Here is a 25,000-nt window from a genome sequence, read left to right on the forward strand (position 1 = left end):
GTCCTGTTCTGTTTTAGTTTTGATCCTTTTTCCAAGAGCACCCTCTACCTGCTCCTACTGATTGGAAAACCTGCAGCAAACCACACTTTTGTTCTTTCTGTACAACATATTTTATCATTTGCATGTGGAATCTTCAGAAAGGGAAACCCTGAACTGCAGCGTCACAAACAGACGATGTGAAACGTGTCTGGGGTCACTCACCTTCTCCGTTGGACTCCATGCGCGACGCCGTGTTGACCGTGTCTCCAAACAGACAGTACCGCGGCATCTTGAGCCCCACCACGCCCGCGCACACCGGCCCTGCGGACACACGGAGCACAGCCAATCACAGCCTGCTTCCTCTGCCCCTCCACCTCCACCGCGGCAGCAGAAACACCAGCCTCCTCAGCCTCTACATTCTCTTGGTTACATTCACTTTTCTTGAATTTGTCTATGTTTAAAGTACAGTTTTAAAATGTTGTTAAAATTTAGTTGAGGTGGCTTAGATTCATGTGTGCTCAGAAGTTTCAGTTACACATTTATGCAGCGCCTGGAGATGTGTGAAAACTCCATCATAAAGACTTTTACCGATCCTCAAACGAGCTCATGCCGTTCCCCCTCTGCTCTGAGGACGCACCAGGCACAGAAACTCCACACTTTTTAATGAACTTTATTGACTAATTTGGGTGCTTTGTCTGTTTTTTGTATCCAGTTTTTCTTTTAAATAATGGACCGAATAATATTTGTGTCTGAAATAAAGAATAGTAATAATTATAACATGGCCCAAAGCTCACAAGAGTTAATTTAGCGTAATAGATGACCTTTAAGAGGGTCTGGTTAGAATACGAGGCGTGATAAAACAGTGTGTTTTCAAACCGAGAATTCCAGTGGTGTTGAAATGAGGTGGGCGTCCTCCTCAGAAGGCCCTGCTCCGTGTCACACAGAAGCACTTTATAAACACAGGGGACAGTGTTCGGCTGTGCCCGGCAGACAGTTTTGTTTTAAAGAGAGATTCAAATGCTCATCTCCTGCTTTTACAACACTCACAGGTTTACACTGATTATACACACAACGCAGAACCTTTTAACGAGCTCATATTTCTTTGTCCAAATGTTGGCAGCTGTTGGCTACATCTTTATGCCCATCTAAAGCTCCAAGGAGAAGACACACGTCCACCTCCACCGCCTCCAAAACAACAAAAACATTCAAGGACTAAACTGGGTCGGTCCATATCAAATCAGCCGCCCTTCCCCATGAGCCGTCTCAGATTTGACTGAAAAAAATGTCTAAAATGACCAAAAGAAAGAATCTAAAATTTTAGCTCAATCCCTTCAGTCGTTCCTGAGTTGTGGCTCGTTGAATCTGTAATTTATGAGCATTTTTGAAGACCATAACTTTATAAAAAATCGACCTAGGAAACTGAAAATTTGGATTATTGTAGATTCTTGGTCATAGATTCTGAATCTGTTGTCAAATACTGTGTAGCTTTATTAAGGGCGGCGCTGTGGGCTCCTAAAATCTCACATTTGGTTGCAACTCAAATTTTTTTTTTTTTCAATTTTTGAGGTCCAAGATCTATTTACTCCAAGCAGATATTTACAAACTAACTGCTGAACCTGAATATTTGAGAGAATGAACATTTCTGACAACAATCTTACACTTTTCTGAGTTTTTATGTGGACGGTGTAGAGCCTCAAACATGGTCACAGACCAAATGTGATCTTTATGGCTCCTTCTTTGGAGCCTCGGTTCCTCATGTGGCACAGTTAGATGTTGATCAAATTTTTACCAGAGAAACTTTGACATATTCAGATTAGTTTAAAGTAATAAAAACAACTACTATTAACTGTGTTTATTTCAAATGGAATTTTTGATAATTAACTCTCATGGGTAAGTTTCAGTGGAGCTTAGAAATGTTAAATTACCTTTAATAGACTTAAACACTTATTGCTTGTTATAAGGGAAGAGAATTGGAGATTATTTGTGGTACATCGCTTGGAAAAATGTCTACAATAATACAAACTTTCAGCTTTCTAGCTCTATTTTTTATGAAGTGATGGTCTTTCAAACATGCTTATAAATTAAGGCGTCCGAAAAAGTGAGCATGTCCCCAAAATTTCAACAGGCCAAAACTCAGGAATGACTCAAGGGATTGAGCTAAAATTTTAGAGTCTTTCATAGTTCATAGGCATTTTTTGATTTTTATTTTTTTTTTTCAGCCAAATCTCAGATGGCTCTTTGGGGAGATTCCTTGACAACGGCTGATTTCATATGGACTGGCCCAAGTAGGACTCAGTATCCATCGCACCTGTGTGGAGCCTATGCGCAGTCGTACCTGTGTGGAGCCTATGCGCAGTCGTACCTGTGTGGAGCCTATGCGCAGTCGTCTGTGTGGAGCCTTTGCGCAGTCGTCTGTGTGGAGCCTATGCGCAGTCGTACCTGTGTGGAGCCTATGCGCAGTCGTCTGTGTGGAGCCTATGCGCAGTCGTACCTGTGTGGAGCCTATGCGCAGTCGTACCTGTGTGTGTGGAGCCTTTGCGCAGTCGTACCTGTGTGGAGCCTATGCGCAGTCGTCTGTGTGGAGCCTATGCGCAGTCGTACCTGTGTGGAGCCTATGCGCAGTCGTACCTGTGTGGAGCCTTTGCGCAGTCGTCTGTGTGGAGCCTATCATCTGCGCAGTCGTCCTATGCGCAGTCTGTGTGAGGCAGTCTGGGAGCTATGCGCAGTCGTCTGTGTGGAGCCTATGCGCAGTCGTACCTGTGTGGAGCCTATGCGCAGTCGTACCTGTGTGGAGCCTATGCGCAGTCGTACCTGTGTGGAGCCTTTGCGCAGTCGTACCTGTGTGGAGCCTTTGCGCAGTGTGTGTGAGCCTATGCGCAGTCCTGTGTGGAGCCTTTGCGCAGTCGTCTGTGTGGAGCCTATGCGCAGTCGTACCTGTGTGGAGCCTATGCGCAGTCGTCTGTGTGGAGCCTATGCGCAGTCGTCTGTGTGGAGCCTATGCGCAGTCGTACCTGTGTGGAGCCTATGCGCAGTCGTCTGTGTGGAGCCTATGCGCAGTCGTCTGTGTGGAGCCTATGCGCAGTCGTACCTGTGTGGAGCCTATGCGCAGTCGTCTGTGTGGAGCCTATGCGCAGTCGTACCTGTGTGGAGTCTATGCGCAGTCGTCTGTGTGGAGTCTATGCGCAGTCGTACCTGTGTGGAGCCTATGCGCAGTCGTACCTGTGTGGAGCCTATGCGCAGTCGTACCTGTGTGGAGCCTATGCGCAGTCGTACCTGTGTGGAGCCTATGCGCAGTCGTACCTGTGTGGAGTCTATGCGCAGTCGTACCTGTGTGGAGCCTATGCGCAGTCGTACCTGTGTGGAGCCTATGCGCAGTCGTACCTGTGTGGAGCCTATGCGCAGTCGTACCTGTGTGGATGCCGATGCGCAGTCGGAGCTGGTCGTTGGGCCGGTGGCGTATCTTGAAGGTCTTGACTTGTTCGAGCAGAGCCAGAGACATGCTGGCGATCTCGCGGGCGTGGAGTTTCCCGTTCCGCACCGGCAGCCCTGACACCACCATGTACGCGTCCCCGATCGTCTCCACCTGCACAGTGACCCGCTGTTACTCTCATGATACATACAGTATGTAAGACTTAGATGGTTTACAGTTCGAAAGCCAAGGCGCCACTTTCCCCTTTAGTCCTCCAGACCCCGCCCCTCCTGACTCTCCCCTTTAGTCCTCCAGGTTCTGCGCAGTTTAGCAGCTCTGTTTGAAATGCCGTTGTGAGCAGAGTTTAGGTGTCCACAATACCAGATTTGTGAGTGTAGTGAGCCTCAGAGTGGTCAGTGTGGGACTCACCTTGTAGACGTCAAAGTTGTCTATGATGGCGTCGAAACATGTGTAGAGGTCATTGAGCAGCGTCACCACCTGAGGACACAACAGGATCTGTGAGAAAACCACTAAAAATATACCAGTTTCTTGTGTCCAAGTCTCTTCCTGAACATCTCTTACACATTAGTGCCGTATGAACCATCACACTCCTCAGGGACTCCTGAGTGTTCTGTACCTACACAAGAGTGGAGTCAGGACAGAGCAGTGGGCCTGTGCCAGTGGCGGTGAAAACGGAGGTAGATCGGAGCGATGACGTCTTAAATACATTTGAATAAAGATGACTCAAACATGCACAAATCACTCTAAATACAACTTTGAAGGGTCAGTGAGACGTAGGGTTGGGCTGTATCCAAATTTTGATACTGTTAAACCTTCTCAGGATTTTACCGCAGTATACAGTATTACTGTATTATCAACATGTTTTATTACGACTTTGGTAAACTACGAAGCCGCATCGCTGTACGGTTTATGTGTTTGACCTGCAGATTTATAATCTCTGAAAAGTTTCACATGAACCATCTCCAACGCGACACACACAGAACAGACTCACCATCAGCAGCACATCCTCTGTCACAGAAAGAACACTCATATAACACTGAGTCGTGTCCTTTAGTCCGACAGAAGTTGAACTGCATCAGCATCACAAGAAGTGAGCTGTTTTTATCAGTGCTTACAGTTTATGCAAATTAGTCACACGCGGTTTTAAGTTTAGTTTTTTGTAAAATGTAAAGAAATGTGGCCAAAATGCAGAAGTACAAGTATTTTTTGGGGGGGACCAACTCGCTTGCAGCTGGACTTGCCATCATGTTTTGATCTCCCTTTTGACCATCACGCAGTGTTGGGGGGGTAACAGATTACATGTACCAGCGTTAAGTAATCAGAGTACAAATTATGAGTAACTGTATTTGGTTACAGTTACTGTTTTAATGAGCGGTAATTGGATTACAGTTACTTTGCTGAAGTAAATGGATTACATGGGGTATTTTCCTGTTTTCACATTTTGGGCTGTATCCCATTTAATTTTATTTTAGTAATTCCAACCCTGCTGGAAACCCAAACAGGCCGCGCGCAGTAAGAGCTCTGTAAACGTCTTGTAAACGTTGGTGGCGTTAGTCGCACAGTGGACGAGGTCGTTAATAACTGTCGCTGATTCTGCATCATTTTGATTTTGAGTAAAAAACATCCAATAAAACAGATTTTTACTGGGCTAGTGCCTTTATGTTTGTACTGAAAGGGATTTTTAAGACAAGAAAATGGCAGAGCCTCCACCAGAAAGGTTCCTTAGTCCACCTTTAATCTAAACCAGATCTAAGAGAACTTGTATCACAGCTGGAAAAAGACCTTTCAGATTTCAACAATAATTTAAAATATTATCAAGCCGTCGAGTCTCAGCAAAACTCACCAAAAATCTTTCAACGCGAAACAATGAAGAGCCTCTGACAGTTTGACTAGAAGTACGAGCTGCTAACGAACAGAAGTGCGCTGACGGTTACTCCGGCTTTAATGACTCTGTGTTGGCGTTTGGTGATTTGTCCTGATAACAGAGGCATATTTTAACACTGATCTGTGATAGATGAGAGGAGCCCGGAGCAGAGCCACAGAGCGCACGCAGAATTACAAACACAGAGGATTACAAAGGGATTTAAGTTCAGGGTGTTAACTTTAATTGGTTTGAAACTAGCCCCCGATCTTCTGTCTTGGAGTAAACTTTATATTAGGCGCATTTGTACGTACTAATTGTGAATGCAGCAGCAGCCTCTCCCAACTTTAAAGGAGACGTATTATGCAGAAGCGACTTTTAAAAGCTTTTGGCCATGTTATAATTATAATGCTTTTCCATTATCATTAACCTTCTCAGAGATGTGTTCTGAGTGATTCGTGCGAGTCTTGTAATTATTATTCTCCTGCATTCAAGACGCCACTGAAAATAGAAATTAAAGGGCCCATTTTATGCCGTTTTCTGATCCATGTTTGTTAGATCTAACCCTTTGGACAGAGCTGCAGTGAGGTGCTCTCGGTGGACAGGGAGGTGAAGTGTGTTGCTCAATAACACAAGTTCAGCATGTGTTAGTGTAACCCCTTTGGTCGTTGTTGTTCTTGAGACTGGTCTTGGTCTCGAGCCTTGAGACTGTTTTTTTTATGGTCTTGGTCTCGTCTTGGACTCGAACGCATTTGGACTTGGTCTTATCTTGGTCTTGAAGACACTTGGGTCTGGTCAAGTGTTAACGGAGGGAAACAGGGTCAGATTTTTTACATTCAAATGTTTCTTATTGAGAAACTAGAGGAACTATTGAAATAAGTAAAGTATCAGAATGTAGGAAAGAGTTACACTCCAACAGGGTCAAGTTAAACCTGTGATATTCTTTCAAGTTGTTGACAAAAAATGTAAAAACTCATGTCGGTAACGGAGGGAATGAAATATGCAGCACTTTTTGGTCAATAAATCCAAACAGTGATAACTCTTGGTTCTCACTTACATATCCTTAACAAACTGGTTTGAATATTTGCTTCATATAGTTTTCTACCATATGGTACAAGATTAGGTTGAAAAAATCTCTTACTTTTTGAGTCATGAGATTTTTTATTAAGAAAGTTCATGGTAACGGAGGGAAAAGTAACGGAGGGAAAATTGTACAAACAAGTAGAAGGTGCAGGATTTTACATCATTTGTCGCCTTTTTCTTCTGAATACTTTAATATTACTTCAAATAAAATATGTCAGTCCTTCCAAGCTAATTTTTATCATTTTAAATACTTTTTTTTAATCATGTCCCTTCATCAACAGTTCAAAGATGGAATAACACAAGATATGATGAAATACATCCATTTATTTACATGATTTGCAGGTCTTTGAAATTTGGGAAATAATTTTTGTTCCATGTTTCATACATGGTCTGTTTAAAACGGATGGAACTTTAGAACCAAAAATGGAACAGAAAAAAGGTCAACAGTTTGATAAACTAGAGTACATATGTATCTGTTCAATACATTTTTATATCAGATGCTTTAACTTGAATTTTTGGCCTTGCTGTTTACTTCTGCTGGACCGGGCCCTTGGAGTCTGTTTTGTCTCGGACTCGAGGTCTGATCATATTTCATTACGGCCGCTGCTGTCGGCAGTAAACTTGTACCAGTGTGTGGGAGTGCACAGTGTCTCTGCAGCCTGTGCGCTCATCTGGAGCCCGCGGACATTGCGCAGCATGTCACCACACACACCCCCAGCACCCAGCTCGTCCACAACAGAGTGTGCGCTCCTGTACCAGTGTGTATCACAGGACAGATTCACTTTTGTAAAATATCCTGCTTGTCCATCTGCCTCATGTCAGCGCCGCTCATCGCCTTTTCATGCTCTCCCTGCTCCCTGTGTACAGCGCACACGCTCCCTCCACAATGTGAAGAAGGGCAAGACGAAATGTGAAGCAAGAACTAATCTAAATTTATGCTACAGTGTCTGAACAGAGCAGGTCTACAGCACGGAGCAGGTCTGCGGCCTCATGTATATGAAGTTTGAAGTAATAAAAGTGCACAAATATTTGTGTTTGTCACGATGTACATTTGGTTTGGTAAAAGCTCGGAGGTTGCTCAGTATCTTTGCAAAACCAGTAAAATAATGTATCTCCAGTTAATAAAACAGATTTAAAAATCCGACACACTTTCTTCACGTAAGTTGTTTTGTGGGTGAGGCTCCAAAAAGGGGCACAGTGTGTTTCAGTGCTGTACAGTTTGCTTGGCTTATTTTAAGCTTAAATTAACATTTATCAGATCAAATGGAGATAGATTTATAAAAACATTGATACATTTGAGCCAAAATAACTGTAAAATACAACTAAATGTAGAAAATGACAAAAATGGTCTTGATTTAGTCTCGATGGGCCGTAGTCTCGGTCTTGTCTCGGTCTCAACCCTCAGAGGTCTCGATTAGTGCTCTACTACAACAGGAGCCTGTGGACGTACCTGCAGTGGGGTGCTCTACTACAACAGGAGCCTGTGGACGTACCTGCAGTGGGGTGCTCTACTACAACAGGAGCCTGTGGACGTACCTGCAGTGGGGTGCTCTACTACAACAGGAGCCTGTGGACGTACCTGCAGTGGGGTGCTCTACTACAACAGGAGCCTGTGGACGTACCTGCAGTGGGGTGCTCTACTACGACAGGAGCCTGTGGACGTACCTGCAGTGGGGTGCTCTACTACAACAGGAGCCTGTGGACGTACCTGCAGTGGGGTGCTCTACTACAACAGGAGCCTGTGGACGTACCTGCAGTGGGGTGCTCTCGGCGGACAGGGAGGTGAAGCCCACGATGTCGCTGAAGTAGATGGTGACGCTGTCGAACGCTTCGGCCTGAACCATCTCTCCTCTCTTCAGCTGCTCCGCCACAGAACTGACACAGAGAAAACACACACTTACACCTGTACACACGAAGACACAACTGAGCACCGCAGCAGCACAACATCAGCCTCTTCAGCCTCTCCACCTCTTCCTCTTCACCACCAACATCTAGACTCGTCTGATTTCTGTTCACTGAAACACTCAGTTTTTGAATAATGATCTTTTGATATTGATACTTTGCAGTGACGTCACTCTGGGGGTGTTCTACATGTTCTACATGTTCTACATCTGTACATGTGAATGTTCAGCAGTTACCACGGTGACACAATGTGCACATTATCAAAAACTGTCAAAAAAGATTTAAGACTGTCTGAAATCTCAAGACCAAATGGAAAATGGATTTAAATGGATTTAAATGTCACATTTTCATTTTCCTGTGATCAGTCCGAGCGTTCATGGTCGGGTTTAGGAGTTTGATTTTCAACAAAGCTGCGTCTGTATTACTGCAGTACTTTACTGCGTCTGTATTACTTCAGTACTTTACTGCGTCTGTATCACTGCAGTACTTTACTGTGTCTGTATCACTGCAGTACTTTACTGCGTCTGTATTACTGCAGTACTTTACTGCGTCTGTATCACTGCAGTACTTTACTGCGTCTGTATCACTGCAGTACTTTACTGTGTCTGTATCACTGCAGTACTTTAGTGCGTCTGTATTACTGCAGTACTTTAGTGCGTCTGTATTACTGCAGTACTTTAGTGCGTCTGTATTACTGCAGTACTTTAGTGCGTCTGTATCACTGCAGTACTTTAGTGCGTCTGTATTACTGCAGTACTTTACTGCGTCTGTATCACTGCAGTACTTTACTGTGTCTGTATCACTGCAGTACTTTAGTGCGTCTGTATTACTGCAGTACTTTAGTGCGTCTGTATTACTGCAGTACTTTAGTGCGTCTGTATTACTGCAGTACTTTACTATGTCTGTATCACTGCAGTACTTTAGTGCGTCTGTATTACTGCAGTACTTTACTTTACTGTCTGTATCACTGCAGTACTTTAGTGTGTCTGTATTACTGCAGTACTTTACTGTGTCTGTATTACTGCAGTACTTTAGTGTGTCTGTATTACTCTGAGGGTGTAGTAGTCGGTGTTGTGGTGAGGTCTGTATTGAACACACATTTGTATTAAACGAGTCTTGTTAAACGTCCTGAGGTTTGCAAAGATAAACAACAACAGTAACAGTTTTCCGGGCAGTGCCGGACTCAGCAGTTTGGGGGCCGTAGGTGAACTTGAGTTTGTGTTTTTTTTATATATTTAATGTCTGTTTTTCCTCATTGTTCTTGAAACATGCACGTCTCTATTTATTTGAATTATGGTGGATTGGTCTTATGAGTTCAATCGCCGTCTAGAAAACCAGAACTGAAAAAAAAAAAAAAAAATAATATATATATATATATAATATATAATATATATATATATATATATATATATATATATATATTTTTTTTTTTTTTTTTTTCTAGTACAATTACATTTTTTTTTACATCCATTAGATATGATGATTATTATTTTCTTATGATTATTGTTTAAAAGTAAACTACCCTCATTTAATGTCATACTGGGGAGGCCTCGGCCATTAGTGGCTCTGAGGGCAAATGGTTGGGGCCCCTCCAGGTCTGGGGGCCCTAGGCAGTCGCTTACTTTTGCCTAATGGTAGTGCCGCCTCTGTTTCCAGGTGGTGCCCACATTTTTCTCCAAGTCGGTGAAACATAATAAAACACATGAAGTGTGGACGGGACACCATGAAGCTCAGATTAAAGTCTAGTAGAGCTTCAGACAGAGCAGTGCCTACAGTTAGAACCAAACCACCAGGGAATGTTGATGATGTCAGCTGCAAAGTATCAGTACATATTCAAATAGGTTCACTTTGTAGTTAATCTGAAATCAGCAGTGATCTGGACTTGGACATAGTACATGGACATAGAGAGCGCCTCACTGTGGTAGGATCTGGTAGAGCAGGTTCTCGGCCTTGCGTTTCTCCTCCAGGTAGGCCTGCGTGCGCTCCTCCACCAGGTTCTCCAGGTTGTTGGCGTACTGCTCCATGCGAGACAGCAGATTGTTCAGGATGCTGGTGCTGCCCTCCCTGCAAAACACAGAGCACGGATCATCTTCTCACATCTTCTCCAGCCTCAGACTCTTTCTTTACAGCGTGAGGAGACCAGGAGTGCGTCAGTGTGGAGCTGGAGTTGATCAAATGTGTTATGAGTGAATCAGCCTTTCTCACTGATGAATAAACCTTCTTCTGTGAGTGAACAATAATCAGCTCCATTCACGTTTACGTCACAAACCAGGAAGACGTTCTGGCAGGCTCTTTTCGTGGTCGTAAGTCTGACAAAATGTTATGTTCAGCTAATCAACAATTACAACCATACTTCAGTTTTTGTCATTTCTCCGTTGACGCACAACTAGAGGAGAAGAATCAGGAATTACACCGGAAGTTTCATCTTGTGTTTCCAGACGTCGTCCTGGTTTGTGACGTTAGTGTGAGTAGAGCCTCTTGCTTTGGATTTAGAGCTTTTGTCAGTGCCACAGCCTCTTTCAGTCAGTTTATGAATGACTTTTGACAGCTCTAGTCCTGAAGAAAAGACATTCTACACGTGAGTATAAAATGGATGTTAGTGTATTTAAATAAGAACTGTATGTGGCTTGTGTTTTTGGAGTTTTAAAAATGGTACAACAACCACAACTGAACCTGTGCCGCCTAGTGTCTCCACTCAGTTTCATTTCTCTTGGTCTGGTCTCAGTCTCGGTCTGGTCCTGGTCTGGTCTCAGTCTCGGTCTGGTCCTGGTCTGGTCTCAGTCTCGGTCTGGTCCTGGTCTGGTCTCAGTCTCGGTCTGGTCCTGGTCTGGTCTCAGTCTCGGTCTGGTCCTGGTCTCGTCTCAGTCTCTATCTGGTCCTGGTCTGGTCTCAGTCTCTATCTGGTCCTGGTCTTGTCTCAGTCTCGGTCTGGTCCTGGTCTGGTCTCAGTCTCGGTCTGGTCCTGGTCTGGTCTCAGTCTCTATCTGGTCCTGGTCTGGTCTCAGTCTCGGTCTGGTCCTGGTCTGGTCTCAGTCTCTGTCTGGTCCTGGTCTGGTCTCAGTCTCGGTCTGGTCCTGGTCTGGTCTCAGTCTCTATCTGGTCCTGGTCTGGTCTCAGTCTCGGTCTGGTCCCGGTCTAGTCTCAGTCTCAGTCCCGCTCTGGTCCCTGTCTGGTCCCGGCCTGGTCTCGGTCTCAGTCTCGATCTGGTTCCGGTCTAGTCCCGGTCTGGTCCCGGCCTGGTCCTGGTCTGGTCCCGGCCTGGTCTTGGTTTCAGTCCTGGTCTAGTCCCGGTCTCGTCTCGGTCTCAGTCCCGGTTTGGTCTTGGTCTCAGTCCCGCTCTGGTCCTGCTCTGGTCCCAGTCTGGTCCCGGTCTGGTCCCGGTCTAGTCTTGGTCTCAGTCCCGCTCTGGTCCTGGTTTGGTCCTGGTCTGGTCCCAGCCTGGTCCCGGTCTGGTCCCAGTCTGGTCCTGGTCTGGTCCCAGTCTGGTCCTGGTCTGGTCTCTGTCCTGATCTCAGTCTCGGTCTGGTCCCGGTCTGTTCTCAGTCCCGCTCTGGTCCCAGCCTGGTCCCGCTCTGGTCCCGGTCTCAGTCCCACTCTGGTCCCGGACCTGAATCAGTCCTGGTTCAGTCCGGCATCTCAGTCACAGAGTCACGTAAACGGGAAACAGTCGTTATCCGTTTTTTCCATTTTTCATTTAAACACAAAATCGAAAACTGAAAAAACAAATCATTATCTGTTTTTTCATTTTGGTTTTGGAGACAAATAATGAAGAAAATAGTTGTTTTTTCATTTTCTTATTTTTGTTTTTACATTGAAAAACAAATGAACAAACAATACACGGATTGTGGTGGAGCGAGTCCATTTAAGACCTTGTAGACTGAGCAGACGATTTAAATTTTTGAAATTTTCCAAATATATATTTCTGAAGTATGAGACAATGATGAAAAGATAAAGATTTCCTGTCAAATATCGTTAAAGCTTTTTTAAGAAATGATTCTATTGTTTTTAAGGTTGTGATGTTTGTTAGTAACGCAGTGTTCAGTGTGAGAGAAAAAATCCTGCTGTGGAGAAACATTTTAGCTGCGTTTTCTGGCAATGATGATCTAATTTGCCATTTTTTAATATGTTTTTTATCTGTTTTTTAAAATCTGTATCAATCAATATCAACATTAGAACAGTTTTCAGTACAGTCTGTATCTGAGGTGAACATGTGGACACTGACAGGTCGTGTTCATGGAAATTCTCATGTAAATCTTATGTTTTCTAGTAAATCTCCGTGTTGAGAAGCGGCGTGTTAATGAGCTGCAGAGTGAGCGTCCGCGGCGGCCGGTGCCTCCAGTCTTTTTCCTCGCTCTCTCACACCTGCGCTGCACTGCCGGCGCTTACATAAGGCTGCTGTTGTATAAGGAGAACACACTGAGTCAGACGGGCTCCCACGCACACGCCTCCGCCATCTCCAGTCTCTCACCGCCTCAGCGCCAAAACACGGACGCCGCGCTACGGGCGGACGCACCGGGCGCCGTTCACTACGCCGAGAACAACAACAACGTACAGAACAACGTACAGAACAACGACGTACAGAACAACAATGTACAGAACAACGTACAGAACAACAATGTACAGACCAACAATGCACAGATCAACGACGAACAGAACAACGTACACAACGACGAACAGAACAACAATGTACAGAACAACGACGTAAAGAACAACGACGAACAGAACAACGACGAACAGAACAACGATGTACAGAACAACGACGTACAGAACAACGACGTACAGAACAACAACGTACAGACCAACGATGTACAGAACAACGATGTACAGAACAACGACGAACAGAACAACGACAACGTACAGAACAACAACGTACAGACCAACGATGTACAGAACAACGATGCACAGAACAACGACGAACAGAACAACGACGTACAGAACAACAACGTACAGACCAACGATGTACAGAACAACGACGTACATACCAACGACGTACAGACCAACGATGTACAGAACAACGATGTACAGAACAACGACGTACAGACCAACGACGTACAGACCAACGATGTACAGAACAACGATGCACAGAACAACGACGTACAGAACCAACGACGTACAGAACAACGACGTACAGAACAACGATGTACAGAACAACGACGTACAGAACAACGACGTACAGAACAACGACGTACAGAACAACGACGTACAGAACAAACGACGTACAGAACAACGACGTACAGACAAGGACAACAGACCAACGATGTACAGAACAACGACGTACAGAACAACGACGTACAGAAGGACGAACAGACCAACAATGTACAGAACAACGACGTACAGAACAACGTACAGAACAACGACGTACAGAACAACGATGTACAGACCAACGATGTACAGAACAACGACGTACAGAACGACGTACAGAACAACGACGTACAGAACAACAATGTACAGACCAACGTACAGAACAACGTACAGAACAACGACGTACAGACCAACGACGTACAGAACAACGACGTACAGAACAACGACGAACAGAACAACGACGTACAGACCAACGACAAACAGAATAACGACATACAGAACAACAACGTACAGACCAACGATGTACAGAACAACGACGTACATACCAACGACGTACAGACCAACGATGTACAGAACAACGATGTACAGAACAACGACGTACAGACCAACGACGTACAGAACAACGACGTACAGAACAACGAATGTACAGAACAACGACGTACAGAACGACGAACAGACCAACGATGTACAGAACAACGACGTACAGAACAACGACGTACAGAACAACGACGTACAGAACAACGACGTACAGACCAACGATGTACAGAACAACGACGTACAGAAGGACGAAAAACAGACCAACGACGTACAGAACAACAACGTACAGACCAACGTACAGAACAACGACGTACAGACCAACGACAAACAGAATAACGACGTACAGAAAAAAACGACGAACAGAACAACGACGAACAGACCAACGACGTACAGAACAACAACGTACAGACCAACGTACAGAACAACGACGTACAGACCAACGACAAAACAGAAAACGACGTACAGAACAACGACGTACAGAAGGACAGAACGAACGACCAACGACGTACAGAACAACAAACGTACAGACCAACGTACAGAACAACGACGTACAGACCAACGACGAACAGAATAACGACGTACAGAACAACGACGTACAGACGTACAAACGACGTACAGAAGGACGAACAGACCAACGATGTACAGAACAACAACGTACAGAACAACGTACAGAACAACGACGTACAGACCAACGACGAACAGAACAACGACGTACAGAACAACGACGAACAGAACAACGACGTACAGACCAACGACAAACAGAACAACGACGTACAGAACAACGACGTACATACCAACGACGAACAGACCAACGACGTACAGAACAACGACGTACAGAACAACGACGTACAGAACAACGACGTACAGAACAACAATGTACAGATGCACCAGACCGTTCACTACACGAGAACAACAACGTACAGCACAGACGGCGGCATAAACGTGCACTCTGTGAGGGTAAAAATGTAAAAACCTTATATCTGTAAAACCCTCATCAACGGTTTAATGCTCCCTACAACAGAAGCAATGACTGGACTGCACTGGACAAATCTGTGCAGTCATTTGTTTTTCAATAAGAAAGCAAAAAAAAAATAAAACAATTTTCTTCATTATTTGTCTCCAAAACCGAAATGAAAAAAACAGATAATGGACTGAACCAGGACTAGACCAGGACTAAATCAGGACTAAAACAAGACTAAACCCGGACTAAAACAAGACTAGACCAGGACTAAATCAGGACTAAAACAAGACTAAACCCGGACTAAAACAAGACTAGACCAGGACTAAATCAGGACTAGACCAGGATTAAAACAGGACTAAAACAGGACTAAACCAGGACTAGACAGGTCGAGACCAGGTCGAGACCAGGACTAAATCAGGACTAAAACAAGACTAAACCCGGACTAAAACAAGACTAGACCAGGACTAAATCAGGACTAAAACAAGACTAAACCCGGACTAAACCAGGACTAGACCAGGACTAAATCAGGACTAAAACAAGACTAAACCCGGACTAAAACAAGACTAGACCAGGACTAAATCAGGACTAGACCAGGATTAAAACAGGACTAAAACAGGACTAAACCAGGACTAGACCAGGTCTAGACCAGGACTAAACAAGGACTAAACCGAGACTAAACCCGGACTAAAACCCGGACTAAACCAGGACTAGACCAGGATTAAAACAGGACTAAACCAGGTCTAGACCAGGACTAAACAAGAACTAAACTAGGACTAAACCAGAACCGAACCAGGACTAAGTAAACAGGAGCACATCAACAAAGTACAACAGCACAACTAAAGTACAATGGAAAAACAGCGTCTTACACCTGTAGTTTGATCAGTGATGCATCGACATTATTTCTCATATTACTCATAAAATAACTTTTTTTTTTGCTTTTTTTTTTTTTTTTTTAGAATTTGTTTTGTTTTGTTTTGGGTTTTTTTTTTTTTGTAGAATTTTTTTTTTTTTTTGAGTTGGTGAAAAAAAAAAAAAACACTTAGAAAATAGAGCCTAAATGACCTGCCTCTTTTTTTTTTTTTTTTTTTCTTCTCTTGCCTCTCAGGGCTTCCGTAGTTTTGTTCTGAAGTTTAATAAAACTCTTCTCCGGTGTTAAAACTCCAGTGTCCTGATTCTTCTCTTAAACTCGGCCATTTATTCTACAACAACGACAATTTCTTCACAATCCTTCGCAGCTTGTTTATATACTGGATGTAATAATAAAAATAAAATAAGTTCTGTGATGTCGATGATTTTGAAGAGAATGTTTTTTAATTCCTCCTCTGCTCTGGTCGTCACAGCTGCCCCGGGACGGACCAGGGAATCTGCGTCATCGGCTCCTCCGACCACCACCGATGACTCACTGTTCACATTCACACAAAACAAAGGTGAATGAAGTGTCTTGCTCAAGGGCACACGACTCACTCCTGAACCGCCCACTTGTCTTGGCTGTGATTGGTCAAATCCGCCTGTCAATCACTCAGCAGTGCTCGACGTTCAACCAGAGCCTCCGGACAGAAATGGACTAAACACGTTTTTTTATTTTTGTGAAAGAAATAAAAATTAAATAAAATAAAGTATGAAAATATTGAGACATAAAAAAAATCATGACGAATGTTCGAAATGATGCAGGTGACGAGGCAATTCCAGAAAATACATTTGCACTAAACCAGGACTAAACCAGGACTAAACCAGGACTAAACCAGGACTAAACCAGGACTAAAACCAGGACTAAACCAGGACTAAACCAGGTCTAAACCAGGACTAAACCAGGTCTAAACCAGGTCTAAAACCAGGACTAAAACCAGGACTAAACCAGGACTAAACCAGGTCTAAACCAGGACTAAACCAGGTCTAAACCAGGACTAAACCAGGACTAAACCAGGACTAAACCAGGTCTAAACCAGGTCTAAACCAGGTCTAAACCAGGACTAAACCAGGACTAAACCAGGACTAAACCAGGTCTAAACCAGGTCTAAACCAGGACTAAACCAGGTCTAAACCAGGTCTAAACCAGGACTAAACCAGGACTAAACCAGGACTAAACCAGGTCTAAACCAGGACTAAACCAGGTCTAAACCAGGACTAAACCAGGACTAAACCAGGACTAAACCAGGTCTAAACCAGGACTAAACCAGGACTAAACCAGGTCTAAACCAGGACTAAACTAGGACTAATTTAAACCAGGACTAAACTAGGACTAATTTAAACCAGGACTAAAAAAGGACTAAATTAAACCAGGACTAAACCAGGTCTAAACCAGGTCTAAATCAGGACTAAACCAGGACTAAACCAGGTCTAAACCAGGTCTAAATCAGGACTAAACCAGGACTAAACCAGGTCTAAACCAGGTCTAAATCCAGGACTAAACCAGGTCTAAACCAGGTCTAAACCAGTTTTATTTCAGATTTTTCCTCCTGACATAACTAACACGTTTCATTGATGACTCGAGTAACAGAGCGTTCGACCAATCAGAGCGTCCGGCACATGTGAAAGACACGCCCCCTTCACCTGATTGGCTGAGAGTCGTCTCCTTGTATCTTTCCCTCCTGAATAATGTTTGTCCTTCATCGTTTGTATTACAGCGTGTTACAAGGACGCACGCACACACACACACACACACACACACACACACACACACACACACACACGCACACACACACACACACACACACACACACACTCACGCACACAGAGCCCTTTCACATGTACACATTTATTAAAAAAACACCGCACTACCAGATCTAACTGTATTACACATAAATACACTAAACTGAAAGATTTTTTTTGTTTTGTTTTTTGGACGTGTTTACTGCACTAAAAATATTGAGATCCACGTGGTGTTACTGTGAGCGAGCTTGCATCTCCACAAACCCGACTTATCTGGTCTTGTTGAAGTGCGGTTTTAACTTTCTACGCGGGTGACATGGACAGTGTTGGGAGGTTTACTTTTAAAATGTAATCCCCTACAGATTACAGATTACATACACCAAAAAGTAGTTTGTAACATAATCCATTAAGAAGTTTTATCTGCTTAAAGAAAATAAAAAGCCCAGTGTTTATTAAAAATATTATTGATAAAAGAAGAGGAGACACGTCCACGCAGTATGGTTTAGTCCTGGTTTAGTCCTGGTTTAGTCCTGGTTTAGACCTGGTTTAGTCCTGGTTTAGTCCTGTTAAATCCTGGTTTAGACCTGGTTTAGTCCTGGTTTAGTCCTGTTAGATCCTGTTTTAGACCTGGTTTAGACCTGGTTTAGTCCTGGTTTAGTCCTGGTTTAGACCTGGTTTTAGACCTGGTTTAGACCTGGTTTAGTCCTGGTTTAGACCTGGTTTAGACCTGGTTTAGTCCTGTTAAATCCTTTTTAGACCTGGTTTAGTCCTGGTTTTAGACCTGGTTTAGACCTGGTTAGTCCTGGTTTACCTGGTTTAGTCCTGGTTTAGTCCTGGTTTAGACCTGGTTTAGTCCTGGTTTAGACCTGGTTTAGTCCTGGTTTTAGACCTGGTTTTAGTCCTGGTTTAGACCTGGTTTAGACCTGGTTTAGTCCTGGTTTAGTCCTGGTTTAGTCCTGGTTTAGTCCTGGTTTAGTCCTGTTTACCTGGTTTCCTGGTTTAGACCTGGTTTTTAGACCTGGTTTAGACCTGGTTTTAGTCCTGTTTAGACCTGTTTAGACCTGGTTTAGTCCTGGTTTAGACCTGGTTTAGATCTGGTTTAGACCTGGTTTAGACCTGGTTTAAACCTGGTTTAGATCTGGTTTAGACCTGGTTTAGATCTGGTTTAGACCTGGTTTAGACCTGGTTTAAACCTGGTTTAGATCTGGTTTAGACCTGGTTTAGACCTGGTTTAGTCTCTTTGCAATGAGTGGAATTACCAAAAAAAAAAAAAAAAGAAAAAGAAAAGAAAAAGAAAAAAGGGATTTAGCCAAAATTGAAAAGAAAGCCAAAAAGGTGTTCCCAAAAAAAGGGAAAAAGCTGGAGGACCTGGGGTGAAAAAGTCCCTGCTTATGTGCCCCGCGACCCGGCCCCGGATAAACGAAAATGGATGGATGGATGGATGGTGAAAACAGTAAAATCCCTCTGTTTAATCCATTTATTTCAACAAAGTAACTGTAATCCAATGACCACTCACTGAAACAGTAACTGTAACTAAATACAGTTACTCATCATTTGTACTCTGATTACTTAACTCTGCTACATGTAATCTGTTACTCCCAACACTGGTGACACGCTCTGTCCTGAAAGTTCCACACTGTGGTTTTAATCAGAGTCCATGTTTTCAGTACAAATCATGTTCTCGCCAAAATTACAGACTTGATTTTATCTCTGAGTCCAGATGGGCCTGATTCACACGAGCTGCAGCCGAATACAAATACAAATCTGTTTACACGGAAAAAAATATAAAAAAAAAAAATACAGTTGAGCAGAATCAATGAGTGAAGCCCCAAACTCTGAAATAATCTCCTCTAAACATGTAGAAATGTGCTTTTAAACAGGTTTCTAACAATAAAAAAGATAAAGACAAAGACAAAGATTTGAGGAAGAACATGAGACTGTGGAGGTTGAGCTCAAGAGCGACAAAAACACAGAGGTGAGTCTGGTGTTAAAATGTGACTGTATCAAACTGTAGACTGATTGATTTTGTTCATAAGTTGGAGTGTAACGATGTTGGTGATGTCATGATATTGTAGTAAAATTGCCATGACATCGTCCTGGTCTCATCACGGTGTTAAACTGTGAGTCTTCAGGCAAAATAATAACTTTCAGTGGCTCCTGTGGCGCACAGTAAACTACATGGACCATGATCCTTTGTGGCAGCGTCGCTGGTCTGTGCGTTTGTTGTGGACACATCAGCGACTTTTAAGTCTGAGGTTTAGAAGCTTTTTGTGTTTGTTGTGACACGAAACGAGAAAAGAAAAGGTGATGGACAAACAACAGACAGAGTGCAGACACAACGCAGCGTGAGATTCAACTCGAGAAAAACTACAACATGAGAAGTCACGAGATAAACCCACACGACGAAAATGTTCAAGGATGTGTTCAGAAAATCAAAAAACTCTACATGAAGCATTTACAATAGAACCGCCTCACAACAGCTCAAGAAATAAACAAATACATCACAGAATATGAAGCGAGGGATTTACATTTTCCACCATGACGGCGTCGGGTTTAAAAGGTCAGAGAAAAAACTGGAGCCAAAATATAAAATACCATCATATTTAAGTTTCTTTTTTATTTACTACGAGGACGATTCAAATGTACATTGAGTAATAATGTGTTTAATGTAGCTTTGCGCACATTGCGACCAAAGTCGTACTAAAACATTTTGACAGATTTTTGAGCACTGTGTATCGCACAAAATCAGTTCAAGGTCAGTAAGCACAACCACAATTAATAGATAAGTCGCACTGGATTATAAGGCTCGATCTGTGAGAAAATTAATGATTTTAAATGCGCCTTATTGTCGCTTATAGAGCCTTAAGCATCAGAGCGTCTCACTCCCCACTGACGGGTCGACTTCAAGACTGACTCAGAGTTTTATTACCTCCACCAAGGAGGTTATGTTTTTGCCGGCGTTTGTCTGTTTGTTTGTTTGTTTGTTTGTTTGTTTGTTTGTTTGTTTGTCTGTTTGTTTGTTTGTTTGTTTGTTTGTTTGTTTGTTTGTTTGTTTGTTTGTTTGTTGTTTGTTTGTCTGTTTGTTTGTTTGTCTGTTTGTTTGTTTGTTTGTTTGTCTGTTTGTTTGTCTGTTTGTCTGTTTGTTTGTTGTTTGTTTGTTTGTCTGTTTGTTTGTTGTTTGTTGTTTTGTTGTTTGTTGTCTGTTTGTTTGTCTGTTTGTTTGTTTGTTTGTTTGTCTGTTTGTTTGTTTGTTTGTCTGTTTGTTTGTTTGTCTGTTTGTTTGTTTGTTTGTCTGTTTGTTTGTCTGTTTGTTTGTTTGTTTGTCTGTTTGTTTGTTTGTTTGTCTGTTTGTCTGTTTGTTTGTTTGTTTGTCTGTTTGTGTTTGTCTGTTTGTTTGTTTGTTTGTCTGTTTGTTTGTTTGTCTGTTTTTTGTTTGTTTGTCTGTTTGTTGTTTGTTTGTTTGTTTGTTTGTTTGTTTGTCTGTTAGCAACATAACTCAAAAAGTTATGGACCAATTTTGATGAAATTTTCAGGATTTGTTGGAAATGTGAAAAGGAAGAACTGATTTCATTTTGGGGCTGATCCGGAAGAAATCCTGGATTCTGGATCACTTTGAAATTTTAGTTAACATTGTGGTAAATGGGGCCAAAAATTTTGTTTCTCAATATCTCGGTTAATTATTGACCAAACCCCATGAAATTTGACTCAGGGATGGACAATGGGATCCTCTTTCATATTCCAAATTGAAAGATACGAGACAAATATTTATGGAAAACACAATTAATATGAGAGGGACTGTAGTCCTTGGTCTTGGTCTTGGTCTTGGTCTTGGTCTTGGTCTTGGTCTTGGTCTGCGCTCTCTGACTGCTTTTCTAGTTACATTTGTTTAGTTGTTACTAAAATTTTGCACTTCAACTTCAAAGTCTTTTCAATCTGTTCAAAATGTCACTGATATGAAAATGACAATAAATTTGTAACAAATGATGCGCAAAACATTTTATAAAGACACTTTTGTTATTATGTATAATATTGTAATATCATGATAAATATTGTTCCGTGAAGATCAAACCGTGATCATTTTGTTTTGTTTCGTTTTTAAGTATAAAATATTATTACTTAAAAAAACCTGTTAGGAGTTTGAGTGGTTTTGGGAGAGTAACTGCTCCTCCTTGATTTCGCACATGCTCAGTACAGCTCCAGTTTTGAGAAATCAGTGTCCTGCGTCTAGAGGCCACAGTCTCCCTGAGACTCGGAGAAAAACCCTGTAAAGCCCAATTCACCGTCATGTGTCAAATCGTCTGCGCCGACCAACATGCACCTCCCAAATTTTGTTGCACCGACAAAGACAGAAAGGCAAAGCAACGCAGACAACAAAGGCTGTGATTGGTCCTTTCTACAAACATCTCCGCTACTCCACTTTCCCGCTTCATTTTGTAAACACGAACGCCATTTTTTAGATCCTAGCCCCTAGTGCTGTGGCGGTGAATTACTTTGCCTCAACGCAGATCCGTAAATCAAAAACGACGGCGACAGGGTCAGTGAGCTTTGAGTCAACACAGAACGATAATACTTCCTTCAGAGTCTCCTGGTTTCTCATCACCGGGACCTTGGCAGATCCGGGAGACTGAAATCGGGATCGTGAACACTCAAAAAACCTCGATCATCGTCGCACTCGGGACGGGACAGTCACGAGGAGCGAGTTTAAAGTCCGAGGCGCCGGGATCGTGATGACGTGAACCGAACCGCTCGCTCGCTCCAATTACAGTAATGCGGCTGCGGCACGGGGAGGGCATCTGGTGTAAAAATGTGTCAAATCCATCCTTCTTCTACGACCTCTGGAAAAGTGCTGTGTGATGGATGTTCTCGCCCTCCTCCTCCTCCTCCTCTCCTCATCCTTCCCTCTCCTCTTTGCGTCTGCTTTCTTACAGTTTCTCTGCTCTCCTCCCTCTTGTTCCCTCTTTTTCTCACCCCTCCTCTCTCTCTCTCTCTCTCTTTCTCTTCTCCTAGTTCTCTCCTCTTCCTCCCCCCGTCTTTCCTTCTCCTCCCCCCGTCCCGTGGCGGCTCTGGACACTTCACTCACGGATCAGTTTCATTCTCCTCCTCCCTCACTCCTTCCACTCCTCCTCCTTCCCTCCCTCTGTCCATCCCTCCCTCCTTCTCCTCCACCCTTCTCCTTCCTCTTCTCTTTCTTCTCCCTCTTCTCTTCCCTCCATCCCGTGGCGGCTCTGGACACATGGATCACTTTCATTCTCTTCCTCCCTCTTCTCTCTCCTCCTTTCCTCCCTCCTCCTTCCCTCCCTCTTCTCCTTCTCCTCCCTCCATCCCGTGGCAGTTCTGGACACACGGATCACTTTTGTTTCTTCCTCCATCGTCTCTTTCCTCATCCCTTTCCTCCTTCTGTCCACCTCTTCCTCCTTCTCCTCCTCCTCCTTCCTCCTCCTTCCCTCCCTCCTTCTCCTCCTTCTCCTCCTCCCTCCTTCTCCTCCCCCGTTTCCTTCTCCTCCTTCTCCTCCTCCCTCCGTCCCGTTGCGGCTCTGGACACTTCACTCACGGATCACTTTCATTTTCTTCCTCCCTCGTCTCTCTCCTCAACCCCTTTCCTCCCTCTGTCCACTCCTCCTCCTTCTCCTCCCTCCTTACCTTCCCTCCTTCTCCTCCCTCCTTCCCCTCCCTCCTTCTCCTCCCCCTTTTCCTTCTCCTCCCTCTTCTCCTCCCTCCATCCCGTGGCAGTTCTGGACACACGGCTCAGGGATCACTTTTGTTCTCTTCCTCACTTTCATTCTCCTCCTCCCTCGTCTCTCTCCTCATCCTTCACTCCTCCACCCCTCCTCCTTTCCTCCTTCTGTCCATCCCTTCCCCATCCCCTCTTCTCCTTCTCTTCCCTCCATCCCGTGGCGGCTCTGGACACACGGATCACTTTCATTCTCCTCCTCGCTTTCATTTTCTTCCTCCCTCGTCTCTCTCCTCATTCCTTTCCTCCTTGTGTCCGCCTCTCCCTCCTTCCCCTCCCGTCTTCCCCTTCTCCTTCCCCTCCTTCTTCTCCTCCTCCTTCTTCTCCCTCTTCTCCTCCCTCCATCCCGTGGCGGCTCTGGACACACAGATCACTTTTGTTCTCTTCCTCACTTTCATTCTCTTCCTCCCTCGTCTCTCTCCTCATCCTTCACTCCTCCACCCCTCCTCTTTTCCTCCTCTGTCCACCCCTCCCTCCTTCTCCTCCCCTCTTCTCCTTCCTCTTCTCGTTCTTCTCCCTCTTCTCCTCCCTCCATCCCGTGGCAGCTCTGGACACACGCTCACCGATCACTTTCATTCTCTTCTTCACTTTCATTCTCTTCCTCCGTCGTTTCTCTCCTCATTCCTTTTCTCCTTGTGTCCACCTCTCCCTCCTTCCCCTCCCGTCTTCCCCTTCTCCTTCCCCTCCTTCTTCTCCTCCTCCTTCTTCTCTTTCTCCTCCCTCCATCCTGTGGCAGTTCTGGACACACTCTCACGGATCACTTTCATTCTCTTCCTCCCTCGTCTCTCTCCTCATCCTTCACTCCTCCACCCCTCCTCCTTTCCTCCCTCTGTCCATTCCTACCCCCTTCTCCTCCCCTGTTCTCTTTCCTCTCCTCCCTCTTCTCCTCCCTCCATCCTGTGGCGGTTCTGGACACACGGCTCCCGGATCACTTTCATTTTCTTCCTCCCTCGTCTCTCTCCTCATCCTTTACTCCTCAGCCCCTCCTCCTTTCCTCCCTCTGTCCACCCCTTCTCCTCCCCCTTTTCCTTCTCCTCCCTCTTCTCTTTCTCCTCCCTCCGTCCTGTGGCAGTTCTGGACACACTCTCACGGATCACTTTCATTCTCTTCTTCACTTTCATTTTCTTCCTCCCTCGTCTCTCTCCTCATCTCTTTCCTAACCCTTCCTCCTTCTCCTCCTTCTTCTCCTCCCTCTCCTCCTCCCCTCTTCTCCTCCCTCCTCTCCTCCTCCCTCCTCCTCCCTCTCCTCCTCCCTCTCCTCCTCCCTCTCCTCCCTCTCCTCTCCTCCTCTCCTCCTCCCTCTCCTCCTCCCTCCGTCCCGGCGGCTCTGGACACACCGCTCACTTTCATTAGTCTAAATGTGCGGTGATGGATGGACTGTTGGTGCTGTTGACTGGTGGATATGTGACCTCCAGCTCCTGTTTACGCTCACTAAATATTCACGCTAAAAATACATGAAAACACACACACACACACATGCACACACACACACACACACACGCACACACATGCACACACACGCACACACATACACACACACACATGCACAACACACACACACGCACACACACACACACACACACACAACACACACACACACACACACACACACACACACACACACACACACACACACACACAGGCTGGAGTGAATCCTGGATGGTTCAGTCCAGTGTAAACAAACAAGCCAAAAACATTCAGTAAAGAGCCAAAGAGCAGAGATGAACCTGACCTGAGCTCCTGTGACCTGAGCTCCTGTGACCTGAGCTCCTGTGACCTGAGCTC

General features: G+C 44.3%; 1 protein-coding gene across 1 annotated transcript in view; it reads right to left on the reverse strand.

Moving 5' to 3' along the window:
- The window catches only part of npr2 (natriuretic peptide receptor 2), a 204,274-nt gene that overhangs the window by 12,336 nt on the left and 166,938 nt on the right, over positions 1–25,000 (reverse strand). The window contains 5 exon segments of the mRNA XM_055160010.1: positions 202–300; positions 3,388–3,562; positions 3,818–3,886; positions 8,105–8,228; positions 10,173–10,319. Coding sequence (XP_055015985.1) covers positions 202–300; positions 3,388–3,562; positions 3,818–3,886; positions 8,105–8,228; positions 10,173–10,319 — 614 coding nt within the window.

Source organism: Boleophthalmus pectinirostris, unplaced genomic scaffold (assembly GCF_026225935.1).
Source record: "Boleophthalmus pectinirostris isolate CB_2022bp ecotype Guang Dong unplaced genomic scaffold, ASM2622593v1 HiC_scaffold_2826, whole genome shotgun sequence".
NCBI lineage: Eukaryota > Metazoa > Chordata > Actinopteri > Gobiiformes > Gobiidae > Boleophthalmus > Boleophthalmus pectinirostris.